Here is a 19,055-nt window from a genome sequence, read left to right on the forward strand (position 1 = left end):
AAGCCGTGACAGTGTCAACACAGGACCGTGGCGTCCCCACCATGTCCACATGAGCGCCAACCTGCTGTCCAGGGGACTCACAGGCAGCAGCTGGGCCTGCCTGTGGGGCAGACGTTTCTGGGCACACATGTCCTTGTGCAAGAGCTACGGCCCCATGGACGCATTTCCACACAGATCGCAGACCCTGTTCCCCCTCCCACACACCTTGGGGCAAACGTGAAAGATGGGGCCACTCCTCCCTGGCGGGTTATCTCTGGCCCTGGGCATCTGTGCGTAATGGGGTCACGTGCCCCCTCCATTGGTTCAAAAATCGCAAACCAGGAAACAGCGCCAGCCCTGCCCACTGAGTGCGGTCCCCCCCGCGACAGAGTGCACAGGAACGTGGGCGTGAGGGTCCACTGGCCACAGTGCAGAGCAGGGTCTCTGCTCACCCTGGGTTTCCAGAACCTGCCGCAGACAGATGGGGGCCCTGCAGCTACAATCCTTTTCTCTTGATCCAAAACTCATCAGATTTCCGAAAACCACAGGTCAGAGACCAGCCTGGCTCACAAGACACCGAGGCGTTCTCGGTGGTTTGCAGTGGACATGAGCCAAGGACCTTGTGGCTGGAGTCCCAGAAACCTCCACACACACACAGACAACGTCTCAAATGACACACAGGGACCCTGAAGTGCTTAAATACAGATTTATTGCAAACAGACACTGGAGAAGGGGGACTTCGCAGGCAGGCACCCCGCGGTTCCTCGGACCTCCGCTGACGGAGCTCAGTAGCCGGTCTGCGGCTGCCGTGTCTAAAGAGAGAAAACACGCAGGCTGCACGGGCTCCAGGGCCCAGGCCAGCAGCGAGGGGCAGAGGACGCCCAATGGAAGGGCAAGGGTGGCCCAGCAGCAGCCACGTGGACAGGTGCCTTGGCCCCACCGGCCGCTCCCAGACGCGGGTGGGACATGGTCACGGCAGGCAGGGTGGGCAGAAACGCAACACTGAAAACAAAGTCGGGCAAAGGAAGACACGTGACCACAGAGTCCACGGCCCCCCCATCTCCCAAGTAGCACACCCTCACCAACAGTTTTCACACGCGCACGTCAACACACAGGCGTGCAAATCCAGGGGGCCTGAAGAGGGGTCTCAGCAGCTTGGCGATGCCCTCGATGGCACCAGAGCCACCTGATGCCTGGTCGATCAGGAGACTCAGGGGTTCCCCACCCACTTCTGGCCACCCTGAGCCAGAAACCTGTCCCCACACGACTGTGACATGCCAGCTCCCAGCTACTCAGGTGAAAGGAGGGGTCTCCTGAAGGACCACCCCCAGAAGGAGTCCTTCTCCCCAGCCCCAAGGGCAGAGCCCACGAGGGTGGCCCACGGCGACGGCCACGGGGCTGGCAGAGCAGAGGTGGCAGTGGCCCTGGGCTCAGTGGAAGAGGAGGGGCCGCGCATCGTGGTCTCTGTGATCTCCCGAGGACGCCCAGTCGGCTCTCTTACAAGGACCGGGTCCACAGGAGGACATCAGAGGACAGTTCCTGCTGCGCCTGTGGCCCACGTCCCCAAGCGGCGACCAAGACCCTACTCTGCTCCTCAACGGGTCTGAGCAGGCAGCGGACACACACAAAGGCCAAGCGAGACCACACGTGCGTGCCCAGAGTCAAGTCAAGGCTCGGACCCCGTGCCCCCTGCACCTGGGGGTGCTGGCCCAGCACCTCCCCCCCCCCCCCCCCCCCCGGGGAAAGCAAGCAGAGCGCGCACCGCCGCGAGGGGAGAGCGGGGGGGGGGGGCCAGCGGCCCGCTCACCCCACACTGCTCCGGAACAGTCTGGAGATGCGGGGCTGGGAGCCACGGGTTCACCCTTGAGAGAAAGGCTGGCAGGGGCCAACCAGACGGCGAGCCCCTGCGGGAGGGCGCCAGGGCGCTAAAACTGCACGGCCCCCGGGGAGATGTTGAACATGGCTGGGTCAAATCGCTGGCCTCGGAAGGGAGAGCCTTCTGCGTCCCACCCCTTCTTCAGCATCTCATGGACTTTCTACAAACAGAAAACAGACACAGAGGTTAGCCGCACAGCCCAGAGCAGTGCTCACTCGGCCTCCTCCACAGGAGGACCTGCCTGGGCGACCGCAGGCCCCCACGCACACGCCCCACACACAGGGCAGGGGGAGAAACCCTGGTGTCCAATGAGGCTGAGGGACTGTCCTGACTGGGACCACTCTTCCCCGTCACTAAACACAGCGGAGCAGGGGCGAGCACATCAGACTCGCACCAGGGACCTGGACGCCAGCCCCAGCCGACACAGAGTGGGTACGATGGGCCCCCCACCCACTGCTTTAGCTCCAACTCCCTCCTGCCACCCCCTTTCAAGCCCTCTTCTCAGTCATACACTCTCCACGCTGGACATGACTTGCATGGGCCCTGCGTCTCCGGGGTAGGCCCTGAGCCCACTCCCCACACCAGCCCTGCCCCGGGCCCTCACGGGGAGCCACCAGTCAGCCCTGCTGCATCTCTGGCCCCACACATCGCCCTTCTCCCAGGGACCAGCTTTCCTCCAGAGGCCACCAGTTGAGCTGTCCACAGCTGTGCGCGGCTTCAGCACCTCTGAGCCTCCCCTGCTCCCGGCACAGCCTGCCTGCGGCCCTCGCACTCTCCTTGTGGCCCAAACCCACCCCCCACACCGTGCTTCCCCCATGGCCGCGTGCAGGGATGGCCCTCGTTTGCACATACTCCTCCCCGAATCCCCACCAAGCCCGGGCGCGTCCCAGACAGCAGAGCCTGTGCCACTCATTCACTAGGGTCTCACCCGGGAGAGGGGCACGTGTGGCCCCTGGCTCCCTCGTGCCTGCTGAAGGTGCCCAGAAAGCATCGCTCGTGCCCCGGGGCCAGCATGCTGTCCAGCACACAAGTCCGTCTGGACTCCCCTCCAACTCCAGGCACAGAGCTCATCCCACGAGTCGGCAGCATCTTCAAAGCTCTTCAGACACTTCCCCGTCGGCTGCCTGGCCTTGGGCCTGTCAGCAAGGGTCCCCTGCTCCCCCTCGGGCCTGAGCACCCGGCCCCCTCCCAGGCAGCGACCCTAGACACTCCCTCGGGGTCCACGTCCACACAGCTTTCATCCGCCAGCCACAGGCGACCGTCACGTGACTAAACCAGCCCCGCTGCTAAACTCGCACAAAGACAAGTCCCCTGCCCGCAAACTCCATGGTCACAGCCAAAGACTCGGCCCAAGAGGTACTGAGAGCCTCCCCTCCTGTCCTGTGAGCCCTGGTGATCAGGGAGCCCGGCTGAGAGAAGATTTGGAGACTGGGGGCAGGAGCCCACTCGGGATGCAGCAGTCAGCGCTCCGAGTGACCCTCGCAGGAAAGCCGGCTGCACGGGGAGGAGGGGATAAAGACAGGGCAGGCAGAAGGGACACACCAGCAGTGGACCCCCGACATCGGCAGGACCACAGTGAACGCCCCAGGACGCAGAGGACACCTCCGAATCTCAACGCCACTGGGGGGCTCCTGTGTGTGACGCACGTAGAAAAAGAAAACAAACCCTAGGATGTGGGTGGCTGTGGTGCCCAGCAACACCCCCTCACCCGTCCAGCCCCCTTAAACACTGGGGTCCTGGTTCCCAACAAGGGGAGCAAACAGTAACCTGAGAAAGGTGACCCTTTCTTCTGCTCTTGGGAATGAATGAATGCATCCACCCCACCCTCTTCTCTGCCCCCAGCGTGGGCCTCTGTGGACAAGGGGCCCCTCCTGCCGGCCCCCCGGACATCTCAGGCCTCTGACATTTGTTCCAAAGGGACTTGGAAGGAGGCCTCGCGGGGCCCCTGGTCAGACTCCCATGAGCCCTGTGGGAGGGAGAGAGCTAGGGTCACATGTGGAGTTACCGCATCTGTGTGGACCTGCCCGTCGTGGCCCCACCACCTGGGCTCTGTCCAGGTGTGGAACACGCGCCCCATGCCAGACAGAGACCAGGCGACCGGGCTAGAGCGGCCTGCGAGGACCCAGCAGACAACCGGCTATGCCACGGCAGGGACAGCCCCGCCACGCCACCAGCCCCCACCGGATCTTCCCTGCCCAGCACAGCCCCTCCCCCACATGCCCCCTTACCAGCTCATGGCTCTGTGGCTTGCCCTGCAGCTTCTGGTGGTAGTCAAAGGTGAGCCTATCCAGCACCGCGTGCTCCTCCTCGTCCACCGTGGCCATGGAACGCTCCTTATTGATCTTGTCGATGTCGATGTGCTCCTCACCCTCCAGGACTGCGCTCCACCAGTACTCACCCACCTTGTTCAGGCTCACCTGGGGCACATGGGGCAGGGGGGGCAGGGGGGTGCAGAGTTCAGTGCATGTGTGTGTGGGGCACCGGTCAGGGGGCACATGGGGGGGGAGAACGGGGCTCAGGGTGTATGGGGCACCGGTCAGGGGACACGTGGGGGGGCCAGGCTCAGTGTGTGCGGGGGCACCAGTCAGGGGGCACATGGGGGGGACGGGGCTCAGTGTGTGTGGGGGCACCGCTCAGGGGACATGTGGGGGGGCCGGGTTCAGTGCGTGTGTGTGTGGGGGGGGGGCATCGGTCAGGGGGCACATGGGGGGGTGGGGCTCAGTGTGTGTGTGGGGCACCGGTCAGGGGACACACTGTGGGGGGGACGGGGCTCAGTGTGTGTGGGGGCACCAGTCAGGGAGCACATGGCGGGCAGCAGGGGGCTCAGTGTGGGGGACGGGGCACCAGTCAGGGGCCCGGGGGATCAGGCCTTGCCCCACCCCCCACATCCTCTCTGAAGCCCAGGACCCCACCCAGCCCCCCTCACAGCCTCCCTGCACCACCAGGGATACACTGGACCCCAAACAGGAGCCTCTATCCACATCCTTCGGCCCGGCCCTGCCGGCTCACCCGGCACATGCCAGTGTCGGGACTGCATACGGGGAGGGCCCAGACTGCACGCCTCCTGGGGACTGGTGGCCAAGAACTGACAAGTGGGCAGCCCACTCTCCCTCACACTGTCCATTTACCATCCAATGGCCTGAAACCCGTCATGACCCAAAGGGCCAGGTGGGAGAGCAGATGTGACCAGCCAGCAGCCAGAGCAGGTCCACGTCGGGGCAGCACCCTGGGAAGAGGGTTACTGGCTGGAGAGCGATCATGACACCACAAACCCAGACCTGGTCCCCACCAGGGACATTTGCGAGGTCCCTGAGATGGATTCGGGCTGTGGGCACTGATACAGGGCGGGCCACAAGTGAGAGGATCACAGCACGGTGACAGCGTGGCATCAACGTCAGCACAACAGAAATAAGCCTCCCCTCTTCCGCACCGACTGTCCCAGGGGGCGTGGGGCTCTGAGCGCCCCCGCCTGCCAGCCCAGCAGAGGAAGGACTTCTCCCCGCCAATGCCGTGGTCTGCGTGTGGGGTGGATTTTGTTTCCAGATGCTCCGTTCAGCTGGCTTCTTACGAACTCTGCTCCTCAGTTTGGGCCTGGGGACCCGACCCGGCCAAGGCCCCAACACTGAGAATCTTCACTGAGGTGCAAATCTGTGTTCCTTCCAAAGCAACGAAAACCTCCCGAGTGGAAGCGTACTCCATCTTCATCGTTCCTGGAGAGATGCCCAAGGTGCTGATCCATCTCGGGAAACAGAGGCCCTCTAGGCTCATTCTGTGTTCCCTCCGCTGTCACCCTGGCTGGGGTCTCTGCAGACACCCTGGAGGCCGCCGCTCCAGAAGCCAGCCCTGCCCTGCCCCAGGCTCCACCGCTAGCCCTTCTCACCCAAACCACGAACCACATGCAGGGTGTCTGGGCAGGTGTGCACGCATGACCAGGCCCCGTGCAGCCTGGGGATAGGACGGGCTGATGCTGCACACAAAGAACCCAGTGGGCTGCACTGCCCGCGCATCTTGGGTCCACACAGCAAACACTCCCAGGCCCTTTGCAAACCCAACAAAAACCAAAACAATCCCAACACCACCTTTAAAAAAATTCTTTTTGAGGTGAAGCTCACAGGAGGCGCCTGGGTGGCCATTGGTTAAGCGTCCAACTCTTGATTTCAGCTCAGGCCATGATCCCAGGGTCACCGGGTGGAGCCCCACGCTGGGCTCTGCACTGGTAGTGTGCCGCCTGCTTGGGATTCTCTCTCCCCCTCTCTCTGTCCCTCCCCCACTCATTCTCTCTCTCTCTCTCAAAATAAATAAACTTCAAAAAACTAAAGACAACGAGTCTGTGTCAGTGCATACACAGTGTTGTACAGCCTCCACCTGTATCCGGTTCCGCAACGGGGTCACCACCTCAAAAGGAGCCCTGTTCCCGCAAGCAGCCCCTCCTCCCGGCCCTGAAACACGTCATGTGTCCTTCAGTGCCCCGCCTCTTGCACTCAGCATGGTGTCCTCGAGGTACATCCACGTTGCAGTGGCCAAAACAAGACGGCGCTGAGGAGACGCCCTTGGGACAGAGCTCGAGGCCCTGGGTCTAAAGGAGCCTGATGGCTCAACGTGGGGTTTTGATTTTTCACTGTAACATTGTTACTTTCCTAAAAATCAGGTTTGTGGAGACGCAGTCTGGGGGTACGTCCTGAGCCCCGACAAACACACAGCCACACAGCCAGCAGCTCCGGGTCACGAGTCCTTGACGACCGAGGGTGCAAGCACCTGTTCTCAAGTTTCTCTGCCATCATGGTTTTTTGAACATTTTACTTGCAATAATTCCAAACACATCCGTGCGCTTTTCCCCGGACCTCCCAGCAACATGCTTTATCATCACGAGTCTGCACACGAACCCTCTCTGTTTAAGGACATGCGTAACACACAGCAAACTCCAGGATTTTTTTCTGAACCACCTTGACCCTTGACCCCTGATATTTCCATGAGAACCTCCTTCCTCTACTAGAACCGCAGCTCACCTTCCCTCCAGCACGGGATGTGCGCTGGGGTCCTGTCCCCACTCAACTGGAACATTCCGCGGCCTCTCCTAAAGACCATTCTTCATTTGGGGTTTGTCTGGTGTTTCCTCCTGATTAAACTCAGAGAAGCGTCCCCAACAGGACACAGCAAAGGTGGCGCTGTGCCCTCCTAGCATGTCCCCCGTTTAGGCACAGACGTCATGCAGCCACATGCTCTGTGCATTCCTCCTTGACCCCATCTTCCCCACACTGGTGGCAGGGGCCTCCTCCTCCACGACAGCTTCCTCCTGGACACCCAGTGTTTCAAAGGCCCCCACTCACTCCCGTCCCCAACTACGCTGGTGTTTAGTCTCCTGGCTTGACAGGCCGGCGAGCTCACTGCCACCTGGTAACATGCCCCCCCTTACCTGGCCTCCCTCCAGGATCCTGTACAGACTGGGTCCCAGACCCAGAACCAGCTTCCTGAAATGTCCTCACAGAAACTTCAAGCTCCACATGAACGAGCTCATAACGCCCACAACCTGTGCGGGTGAGTCACCACCTCTGCCTCCCCCACCCCCCTCCATGGCAGAGCCGTGTCCAAGCAGGCGGCCAAGTGCCTGCTGAGGTGCCCTCTGGACAGTGCAGGCTGGGGAGGCAACCATGAAAGCTGTGGACAGGGGCTCCGCGGAGGCGTGTCAAGCCCAGGACAGATGACAGGAAGTTGCCCTCTGCAGGCGCTTCTGTGAGGGGATGGGGATCTGCATCCAGAACCTTCCAGAACCTGCTGGAGGCGCACCATGAGGGACGGGATCCACATCTAGAACCTGCTGGAGGCGGTGCCATGATGGGCAATCTCCTGGTGTTCCATGTTGTCCACAAGTTTTTTAAGCTTACAAATCAAAGCACCACGTGGGCCAAACAGGACAGGGCCACAGTGTGTGGTGCAGGTGTGGGGGAGGTGGGAGGACCCACGTGCTGAAAGCACAGGGCAGCCAGGTGGTGCTGAGCGGGGTCTCTGCGGGATAGAGGGACAGTATCTGGGTCCCCTGGGAGCACGGCCCACCGGTCCTGTCAGCACATCCCTACTGCCCTGGCCCCCCGCCCCCACTCCCTGCTGGGGCTCAGGGACACCTGTGGTGGTGCCAAGGTGCTGACTGTCCCAAGAAACTCCCAGGACCCCGGGAGATGAGAGTGCTGAAAGCCAAGGGCCTGCATTTCATTCTGGCGACTGGTTTTCAGGCTTCCGGCATACACCAAAATGCTAACGTTATTTAACCTGCATTTGGGAGGAAGAAGGATACGCTCTCTGTGACACTGGTGGCCACCAGCGAGGAAACAGCAACGGGAAGGCCCTTCCTGAGAAACCCACATCCCCACCAGCAGAGGGAGAGAGAGAGAGAAAGGAGTGCAGGGGGACCAGCAGTCAGGACACACAGGGACCCAGGTCACCATAGAAACAGCGCAGGGGGGGAGCCCCTGGCAAACGGCCAAGGACCACAGTCAGCCTGCAACTCTGCTTCTGAGAACTGAACTTAAGGACCTAAGTCAGTCATCCAAGCACGCGGAGGCACAGCATGTACACATGCTCACCCCCGTGTCCCCCGAGCAGACATGGGCCCCAGAACACCCTGCACCTGCTGAGCCAACCTGAATGGCTAGAGGGTCAGCTGATGGACCACCCACGCCTGGGGTGCATCTCAACCCTCCACCCCCAGACCCTCCCCCTGGCCCCGGCCCCCGGCCCTCGGCACCAAGCCACCAGCACCACCTGGAGGGGAACCGAGGACAGTGTGCCGGGCGGTTCTGGGACAGAACGGTCGGGGGAGGCGCTGACTTCATGTCTCTTGCCTGAGAGGCATTCTCGAGTGTGGGAGGGAGGGAGGCAAGAGCTGTCATCCGGTTTTAGCTGCCGCCCCTGCCTGCTCCGAAAGCAACCACTTGGGCGAGGGGGGCGGCTGGGAAGCAGGCGGCCTCGACTGTCAGGAGGTCAGGGGCGCGGACCAAGGACTCTGTTGAGGTGAAGGCAGTCCTGGGGTGCCCACCTGCTCTGTGAGGCCCTCGTGGACACACTGACACCCGAGGCCTGTGCCACTGCCCCAGGGCAGCGGGGGACACTTGCCCTCTCCGGGTGAGACCAGCCGGCCCCTCCCGAGGGGTCCAGGGACGGGCTGTGGCCCCAGTCTCTGCCTGTCTTCATGTTACTACTGATTTGCGCATCCTCCTCTGTCTCACACTTCCCTCTCGTCTCCCGTGAGGTAGCACGTGCAGGTTCCAGGCTCTGGTGAGGACACTAGGGCATGTGGGGCCCTCTGCAGCCCTCAGGAGAGGGGCCCTTGACCATGTTCCTTAGCGGCCCACATGTCGAGAGTGACCGACCACGGCTCTCGGCCTTATCTCGAGGGTGAGGAACCGAGCTCCCATGGCTGATGAGGTTCCCAACGCCAGGCAATGCTGACCAGAGGAGGGGCCCTGCCAGCCCTGCCGTCTGCCCCTGATGCCTGAGCGACACGGGCTTGTTCCCAGCAGCAAACACAAGCAGGGCCTTCACGTGTCAGAACAGCTGAGCCACGGTATCATCTCAGATGCATGACCCCAAACATCACCGACAGATGAACTATCAAACCCAGACTACGGCCTGTGGTCGGGAGCGAGGAGACACGGGGGAAAGACTGCATCCCATGGGCAGGACACGTCAGCCATGCCGTGGCCGAGCTGAAGAGTGAGCTTGGGGACAGACGGGCAGGCGGTGAGGCCTGCACACACGTGGCTCCAGCACAGACAGCCAAGCACTCTGCAGACAGTGGGGAGGGACCTGTCCGGCACCCGGGGATCCAGGGTTTCCACATGGACCCTGCTGGCAGGAGGTCCACAGGGAAAACTCCTCAAAGCCGTGTTCCTGGCAGCAACAAGTGCACCAGCTCCGGGATGGCGAGGGCGACCACAGGAAGGCCTCCAACCGGCCACAGGCACTCCTCCCGGCCCCGTCCTGGGCGTCCTGCAGCGGGAAGGCCGACAGGGAGGGAACAGGCAGGCTTCAGCTCGGGTGAGCCACTTCCAGGTGCAGGGTCCGTGTCCAGAAAGCAAGCTTCCAGAGAGTTTACCGTGTTACCAGGCCACTCTGAGAGCCCGGCCCCCTGTGTGCTTGCAAGTGGCAGCCAGGACGATGAATCGCACTCCGGCCCAGCCACAGCCCCGCTTAGGCACACGCGCACAAAACAGAGACAACATGGCCACGAGGACGTCAAAGTCACCTCTGCCAAGCAAAGCCATTACGAGACGTGCTACCGAGTCATGAGCAGCATGTTTCCACAGCAGTGATGTCAGGTACACCAGTCACAGTGGCTGTGAGGCCAGCGTGTCCTTGTATGGACATGGTTTCGTGCATCCCAGAGGAAGTGTCAGGGCAGACAGACTGCATGGTGAGGGCTTCCCAGCCATGCTCCTCTGGGGAGCACACTAACGGTACCACCAGGACTCACCCTGGGCACTGCTCTGGAGCCACTGCACCCCTTGTCCACGGGCTCTGGCCTCACAGCTCCACCTGTGCCACTGGAGCTGCCAGCAGCTGTCATGGGGCGAGGGGCAAAGAGACCCTGACTGTGCCTCCCACGACCGTGGGAAGTAAGGCCGTTATCGTGAAGGTATTTTGCAAATGAGAGGAGCTGGAGACACCGCCGCCCACATGGCCGGGTGCAGGGATGGCTTTGGGGGGGTGGGGGGGATGGGAGGCACAGCCTGACGGCCAGAAGGGCTGAGCCCCAGGTTGACGAGAGGGAGGCGGTCTCACAGAGAGAAGCCTCGCAAGGACAAGGACGTGCAAAGCTAGGTTCAGAACAAGGGCCAAGCAGACCTGCCTGTGCTCTGCGACCCGGTGTCGTCGTCATGCGGAGGGGCCTGTGCTCTGCGACCCGGTGTCCTTGTCATGTGGAGGGGCCTATGCTCTGCGACCCGTTGTCCTCGTCACGTGGAGGGGCCCCATGTGCCAAGGGACTCCAGCACCCCAGCACTGACAGACCCCTCTCCACCCCACGGCCCTGACGGTCCCCACAGACAGGCTGGCCCACTGGCACCCATCCCGCGAAGATGCTGATCTTCATAAAACCGAAACACACATTTTTTTGCTTTCTTCTTTCCTTCCTTTCTGGCACACGTGAAGAACGTGCCTTTAAAACCCTCAGGTTTTGTCCAAAGACCTGGTATCTTCCTGTCTGGTGAGGCACCCGTGCCATACGAGGTCCCGCTGGGCAGCACCCACCGACCAGGCCAAGACCCTAAAGAGGGGGCGGGGCCATGGAAGGTTCCAGTAAACAGGACACTGAAGCTCCTGCTGGGGCTCTGCAGCCCCGAGTGGCTCAATGAGACCCCCGCTGTCCAACGAGCGGTCCGACTGTGCTCTGCGTCCTCTGGTGCAGCATCCCGGAAATTCAACCTGCCTCTCAATCCTCGCCTTACTTGACTCTGCCTCCGACATGACCCAGGACCAGGCAAGCGGGAGCCTCTGGGACCAGGGGTCACATCCAAGCGAGCTCTGCCATGCAGGGATGACCCTGCCAGGAGCCTCTCCATGCTCACCGAGTGCAGCCACCACGTGTGCCCGAGGACGGACCACCGTGGGTCTCATGTTAACGTGGCTCCACTTCAGAGTGCCAAGTGGTCGGGGCCTGTAGGGCCGAGGCCAGCAAAGGTGCCCTGAGAGGCGCCCTAGACTGCAGGACCCCCCCACTGCCCCCAGCCCCCACTCCTTCCCGCAGCCCAGCATGGATGCCCACACTCACCAGAACGCACTTCCCAGGCTCCAGGCTCCAGAGGGAGCTCTCAGTATTGACTTTGTGGGTGAACTTCCCTTCCATGAGGACGTGCTCCCCAGCTTCCTCCAGCACGGCCACCCGGATGGAGCTGCTGCTCAGGGCCACCGAGACCTGGAACCGAGGAGAAGGGAGTCACCTGGCACCCCAATGGGTGCCCAGCACACTCCAAAGCAGGAGCCGGGTGCAGACCAGAACACGACACAGGACTACCCAGGGGCAGCAGGCAGCTGGACGAAGTCCATCATCCCAACCAAGGGACACCTGAGGAGGCCTGCGCATCAATCTCCTTCAAGTAAATGTACTGCAAGTTCTGTTTCCACGTGCGCAACGATGACATGGGGAAAACCACTGGCTTCCCACCAAAGCCCCTGCTCCATCAGGGGACCGAGCCCCACGCGGCAGGCAGGCGTGGGTGGCGCAGCTGGGGTGTGCCTCCCTCTCCCATCCCGCCGTCTGGCAGGGGGTGCAGAGCCCCCCCACATGCCCTCTTCCAGGAGCTGCTAAGGCTGCACCAAGCAGAGAGGCACCCACCTCGCTGGCCAGCACCCAGTGCTCCCAAACCCCTGGAGGTTCATTAGATCACGAACTGGACGAGGAGAGCAAACCAGTCCTGTCCCTTTTCAAACTCTGAAATCTGTGTCTATAATGCAAAGTCTTTTCGTGACCGCACCTGAAGAATGCATCAGGTGAAGGGACACTGGAGGTGGGAACCCAGGCCTTCCTAAGGGTGGGCTCCATCCGGTTCTGTGTGGAGGCGACACCCGCCCCCCCGCCATGTGACTCCACAAGTGCTCATTAAACATAAAGTGTTGAAAACAAACTCTGAGAGTCACAGATAGATATTCAGGCTTGGCTGCTGTAACCTAACTGCCGTAACCTAACGTGAAGTACCCTCAGGTGGAAGATGGCCCGTGGCAAGATGCCATTCCATCAACTTTGGCTTTCGGAGACAAGGAGAATTCCAGGCCGCACCTGGGGACGGGTGAGCCACTGCCCACACGTGTCCGCACACAGGCTGGGTAGCATCCTGTGGGCACGACTGCCCCGCACCTAACCTCTGGGAGGGTTTACTGTCGACTCGGCCAGCTCCGTGAAGACACGGGTACAACCCGGCGTTACCCGGCACCCAGCACACTCCTGGGGGATCCAATCACTGGCCCGTCAGATGTCCTTGACCATGAACCTGGGCTGCAGTGGAGGCACCCCAGGAGCAAGCTCACTTTAATAAAATCCTCCCAGCCGGCCTTACATAACCGTAATCTCCAAATTCGGGCAAGCTGCTCATGCTGCTGGTCTTGCACAACAAGGGATGGGCCAAAGCACCGAGGGGACCCAGACAGGACACGCTTCCAGTTCGAGATGTCACTCTGGGAGGGGTGAGTATGTCCCAGCCTCTGCGACCCACAGAAACAAAGCACAAAGAGGAAAAGCCCAGACGGCACAAGGGAGGAGGTGGGAGACCAGCACAGACAAGCTTCCAGCAGCTCCAGGGAGACCAGCACGAGCATGGGGACAGACAGTGTGGAGCAGGGACAAAAGACTGGTCTGCACCTGGGGGCCGTGGCCACCTGGGGCTTCCGGCTGGCAGTCGGCAGGCAGGAAGGGCAGACGCCAAGCAGCTCAGAGTCAGGGTCAGCCCGGGGACGGCTGTGCTGGGGAGGACCCATCAGAAAGGACAGAACACACCGTGGCCCAGACCAGCGCGGGGCGCCATCCCAAACACCCTGGTCAGCAGTGTGACGGGCAGTGTGTGGGGGCCATGTGGGCGGCCAGCCCCTCAGCCCTCCTAGGTGGGAGAGGAGCAGACCCCAGACCGATATGGAGAAAATCATCAACACCATCCCCTACCCTAAAGAATGTGGAAAATAGGTTTTTAAATAAAAAACAACCAGGGAACTCAGAATTGCATCCTGAAGGAAAATCTGCAGCATGGAACACAAAGACTAGAGAACTAATTAGGAAGAAAGGAAATCCCAAAATATTTCCAATACACACCCTCAGAGAGATGAGAGGAGTGTGGAAGCAAAAAGAAACAGGAGAACAGAATGCTCACACATACTAAACACACAGAGGCTAAAATAAAACTCCCAACAGCAAGGCTGGAAAGCATCAAGGGAGAGACAAGATGCATCAGGCGGTCAGTGTGGCATGCCATAAACCACGGCAGCCACGGGACAATGCTCCAGAGTTGAAGGAAAACGTGCCTGCTGACAAAAAACCCACTGAGGGCTACACAGAACGAATGAAAGATGACTCACACAAACTCGTGGTTTCATAACCTCAGGTGTTTAAGGCCCCGAAAGTTCCCCAGGGAAAAAAAGTTTACTCACAAAGAACCTGAATGGAAGATCTCTAGAATCAGTTACACTGGATGCAGAAGCACAAGCAGGCCATGCCTTCCATCTTCCAAGTGGAGAATTTTCGTGAAGTTAGATTTCTATTCATACCCAAACCAGAGAATAAGCAGAGGTTTAAAATAACTACATTTTAAAACATTCGAGATCTCTGGATTTATAACGTATCTTGAGAAAGTTCCTTGAGGCTAAACCACAGCAAAATGAGAAGAAAATTAAACCAGAGGAAGATCTCCCGCACAGCTTGGTGACCGCAGCTCACATCCCTGTCTCATGTGCGCAGGTTGCTAAGGCAGCAGAACTGAAACACTCCTCACACACACACAAAACCGTAACTACGTATGGCAAAGGAGGCCACCAAACCTGCCATGGTGATCATCCCATGATACACACGGACTTCAAATCAGTACTCTATACACCCGAGCTAGTAACAGCATTATATGTCAATTATATCTTACTAAAACTGGGGGAGGGGGAAGAGGAAGGTGCAACAGAGATCCCCAACATACTGAATTTCATCTAGAAGTGTGGTGAAAGGAAGCTCCTGGATGGGAGCTGTACAGAACTCAAACACAATCGGCCCAGGTTGGAATGAGAGGTGAAAGGACCTCAGGAAAGTGGTTTCTAGACAATACACTGTACCAGAGAGTCTGGGTGGCTCTGAGGTTATGATGAAAGCATACTATTTTTTACAAGAAAAAGAAAGCAAGAAACACACCAGGAAAACAAGAAGCTACACAAGAAATTTCCTGATCCGAAACAGAAAATAATGGAGTAAAACCCTGAAAAAGCTTTCTTCCAAAAAAGCAACAAGAACACTGGTGAAAACTGTCAATATGTAGTTTCCAAACTTTGGAAACTAACCAAAGGTTTGCAGGAATCCAGAGAGCATTTATGCAAGCAACACAAGCTTTGTGACCTTCTAACTTACCCTAGACCCATTCTCACTCTCCAGTCCCTTGGTAACCCACGCTCCCAGCACAGTATGGCACACCTGAGAGAGCAGAAAGGGGTTGGGGCTCCTTCAAAACTCCATTCCTAAAGAACTGTGAGTACCTGTCCTATGTGACAGTTCCCTGGAAGATCCCACCTGTTAGGCTGGTTTTGAATGGACTCAGAAAAGCCTTTTCCCCAGAGAGTGTTTGCTGCAAACAATTACAGGCAAGTATTTTAATTTCACTGTGGACTGCAATAGTGGATAACAGCTGAGGCAAACAAAAAAAACGCTGGGGAATACAATGTTCATGGAGGTTTTGAACATTTGGGCCACGTGAATGTGCAGGCCGTGTGCAAGCTTAGGAAAAATCCTTAGGTGAGGCCCTAACCCCTCACCACCAGCTGACTTTGAGACTCTGCATGAGCAGGAAATGGAGTCTATGGCAGACTTTTCAACTGCGAGGCTAAGTGTTAAAGGCATGCCCCGATATGTACATGGAGCTCCATGGAAGAAAGATTCACTGGTTCTAGGTGTTTAAGAAAGTCTGTCCAATCGGGACACCTGGGTGGCTCAGTCGGTTGAGCGTCTGACTTTGGCGCAGGTCATGATCTCACAGTTTGCGGGTGCAAGCCCTGCATCAGACTCTGTGCTGACCACTTGCTCAGAGCCTGGAGCCTGCTTCAGATTCTGTGTCTCCTTCTCTCTCTGCCCCTCCCCCGCTCACGCTTTGTCTCACTCTGTTTCTCAAAAATAAATAAATGTAAAAAAAAAAAAAAAAAAAGTAAGTCTGTCCAATCATTTGCTGATCACTAAGCTCACCAAATAAAGACTTCACTGGCCACACATGATAAAGAATACACACTTTAGAAAATTAGTTCAGAAAAGTCATCAGGGGCAACTTGGGTGGCTCAGTCAGTTAAGCATCTGACTCAATTTCAGTTCACATCATCATCTCACGGTTGTGAGATCGAGCCCACGTCAGGCTCTGCACTGGGCATGGAGCCTGCTTAAGATTCTCTCTCCCTCTGTGCCCCTCCCCTGCTCCTGGGCTCTCTCTCTCTCTTTCTCTTAAAAAGACAGAAAGACAGAGAAGAGAGAGAGAGAGAAATAGAGAGTGAGAGACAGAGAGAGAAAGAGAGAAAGAAAAGAAAAAAAAGAGAAAAGAAAAGAAAAGAAGTCATCAAACAAGAACTCCATCAAGTACCAACAGCAACAAACCATGGAGAAAAGGAGAGTCTGAGTTCCAGAATTACCACATTGTTAGTTAAAACGCCCAATTTTCAACAAAAAAAATTGTAAGACTCACAAAAAACAAAGACAGCCCATACACAATGTACAAAAACAAGCAAAATCTATTCCTGAGGAAGTCTAGACATGAACTTAGTAGAAAGTCTATAAATCAACTATGGTAAATACACTCAAAGAGCTAAAGAAAACCATGTATAAATAACTAAAGGAAAATATGGGAACAGTATCTTGTAAGAAAATCAATAAAGAGATAGATATTACTTTTTTAAAAGAACCAAATACAAATTCTGGAATTCAAAAGTAACTGGGGGAAAAAGAACTGAAGCAAAAAAAATCTACTAGAGGGTCTCAGAAGCCAATTACAGCAGCCAGAAGAAAGAAGTGGAAAATTTGAAGATAGGTCAAATGAAAGTAGTCAGTCTGAGGAACAGAAAGGAAACAATGAAAAACTGAACAGAGCTTCAGAGACCAGGGGGATGGCAAGAAGCATGCCACAACGTGCATAATGGAGCCCCAGAAGGAAAGAGAAAAAGAGTAGAAAGAATATATGAAACATGGCTGAAAACCCACATTCAAGAAGCTCAATGAACTCCAAGTAGTATAAATCCAGAGAGACCAAGACCTAGACGCATCCAGATCAAACTGTCAAGAAAGCCAGAGCCAGAGAGAGAATCTTGAAAGCAGGATGTGAAGCCACTCAACACCAGGCATGCTCCTCAGCAGGTGCACCAGCTGGTCCACCGCCAGAAACCAGGTTAGAAGGTGGTGGGAGGGAGTACTCAAAGGGTGAAGAGAAGTAGCGTCAACCAGGAATTCTATACCCAGCAACACTATCCTGCAAAAATGAAGGAGAAATTAAGACATTCTCAGAGTAAACAAACAAAAATCCTGAGGGAATTCACTTAACAGGCTCATCTTTCCTTGCACAGGCCCTGCAAGAAACACTAGCCGTCTTCAAGCTGAAATGAAAGGACACTAAACAGTAATTTGAATCCACATGAACAAATAGAGAGTGCTGGTAAAGGGAAATACAGAAGACAGCGTAAGTGTGCCTTTCGTTTGTTAACTCTTCTTCTCTCCTATTTGATTTAAAAGAACTGTACCACAGGGCGCTTGCTGTACTGGGGCGGGGGGGGGGGTGCTCAGTCAGTTAAGCATCCAACTCTTAATTTCAGCTCAGGTCATGACCTCACATTTTGTGAGATCAAGCCCTGTGTCAGGCTCTGCACTGACAGTGTGAAGGCTGCCTGGGATTCTCTCCCCCCACCCCCCGCCCCTCCCCTGCTCATACACATGCTTTCTCTCTCAAAATAAAAAAATAAACTTTAAAAAAAAAAAAAGAGCTGCAACACAAAGTAGCAGAGAACAGAAATTACCATATAAACCCAATTCTGGGGGCGCCTGGGTGGCTCAGTCGGTTGAGCATCTGACTTCAGCTCAGGTCATGATCTCACGGTTCATGAGTTCAAGCCTCGCATCGGGCTCTGTGCTGACAGCTCGGAGCCTGGAGCCTGCTTCCAATTCTGTCTCCTCCACTCTCTGCCCCTTCCCTGGTCATGCTCTGTCTCTATCTCTCAAAAATAAATAAACATTAAAAAAAATTTTTTTAACCCAATTCTGCATACACATTGAAGTTAAGTCTATACTGACTGTAATCCAGAGAAAACAATAAGACAATAATCCCCAAAATACAGTTTAATAAAAGATAAGGTAATTAAATTTTTTTTTCAACGTTTATTTATTTTTGGGACAGAGAGAGACAGAGCATGAACGGGGGAGGGGCAGAGAGAGAGGGAGACACAGAATCGGAAACAGGCTCCAGGCTCCAAGCCATCAGCCCAGAGCCTGACGCGGGGCTCGAACTCACGGACCGTGAGATCGTGACCTGGCTGAAGTCAGACGCTTAACCAACTGCGCCACCCAGGCACCCCAAAAGATAAGGTAATTAAAATACTACACTAGAAAATCTCTAACACAAAAGAAAGCAGTCATGGAGGAAAAAAGGAACAAAAAATTTCAAAACGTACTACGAAGATCCAATAACCAAAACTGTGGTAGTGGCATAAAAATAGACATACAGATCATTGGAATAAAATTTAAAATTCAGTAATAAACCCATAAGCTTTATAGTCAGTTGATTTTAAACAAGGGTGCCAAGGCAATTCGATGGGGAAAAGAAAAGTCTTTTCAATAAACAGGACGGTGACAGGGATGTCTACATGCAAAAGAATGAAGTCAGAGCACTCCCTCCTGCCTTCTACAAACATGAACTCTAAATGAATCAAAAACCTCTATGTAGGAGCTAAAACCATAAAACTCTCAGAACGAAACAAAAACGTAAATATCCACACCATGGATCAGGCAACAGTTTCTTAGGTGTGCATGTGCAACCAAAAATAAACAGACAATACGGTCTAGACTTTATAAAGATTTTGTGCTTCAAAAAACATCATCTCTTGGGGTGCCTGGGGGCTCAGTCGGTTAAGCGTCTGACTCTTAGTTTTGGCTCAGGTCATAATCTCACAGTTCTTGAGTTCAAGAAAGCACTCTGTGCTGAAAGCACAGAGCCTGCTTGGGATTTCTCTCGCCTCTCTCTCCGCCCCTCCCTGGCTTGCTCTCTCTCTCTCAAAAAATAAACTTTTTAAAAATTAAAAAAACAAAAAACCCATCATCTCTTGAGAAAGTAAAAAAGACAACTCATGGAGCAAAAGAAAATATCTACAAATTATCTGACAAGGGTATAATATTTATATTTAAAAAGAACTCTTACAATTCAACAATAAAAAGAAAGCAATTTTTAACAAGGCAAAGACATTGAATAGAAATTTCTCTAAAGAAGACATACAAATAGCTAATAAGCACATG

General features: G+C 56.1%; 1 protein-coding gene across 3 annotated transcripts in view; it reads right to left on the bottom strand.

Moving 5' to 3' along the window:
* Window positions 1-671: 671 nt before the first annotated feature.
* The window catches only part of NUDCD3 (NudC domain containing 3), a 62,745-nt gene continuing 44,361 nt past the window's right edge, over window positions 672-19,055 (bottom strand). Inside the window, exons 4-7 of one of the 3 annotated variants that reach the window (XR_005784545.1) lie at window positions 11,619-11,762; window positions 4,084-4,272; window positions 1,787-2,015; window positions 672-791 (exon numbers count right to left, since the gene is read on the bottom strand). Coding sequence is in view for 2 of the 3 variants with exons in the window: in XM_040454967.1 (XP_040310901.1) it covers window positions 1,905-2,015; window positions 4,084-4,272; window positions 11,619-11,762 (444 nt within the window). In the remaining variant the exon portion in view is untranslated. Of the gene's footprint in view, window positions 2,016-4,083; window positions 4,273-11,618; window positions 11,763-19,055 lie in introns of all 3 variants that reach the window. The other 2 variants (XM_040454968.1, XM_040454967.1) reach the window with 2 other exon arrangements.

Source organism: Herpailurus yagouaroundi, unplaced genomic scaffold (assembly GCF_014898765.1).
Source record: "Herpailurus yagouaroundi ecotype Mexico unplaced genomic scaffold, PumYag 214, whole genome shotgun sequence".
NCBI classification, from domain to species: domain Eukaryota; kingdom Metazoa; phylum Chordata; class Mammalia; order Carnivora; family Felidae; genus Herpailurus; species Herpailurus yagouaroundi.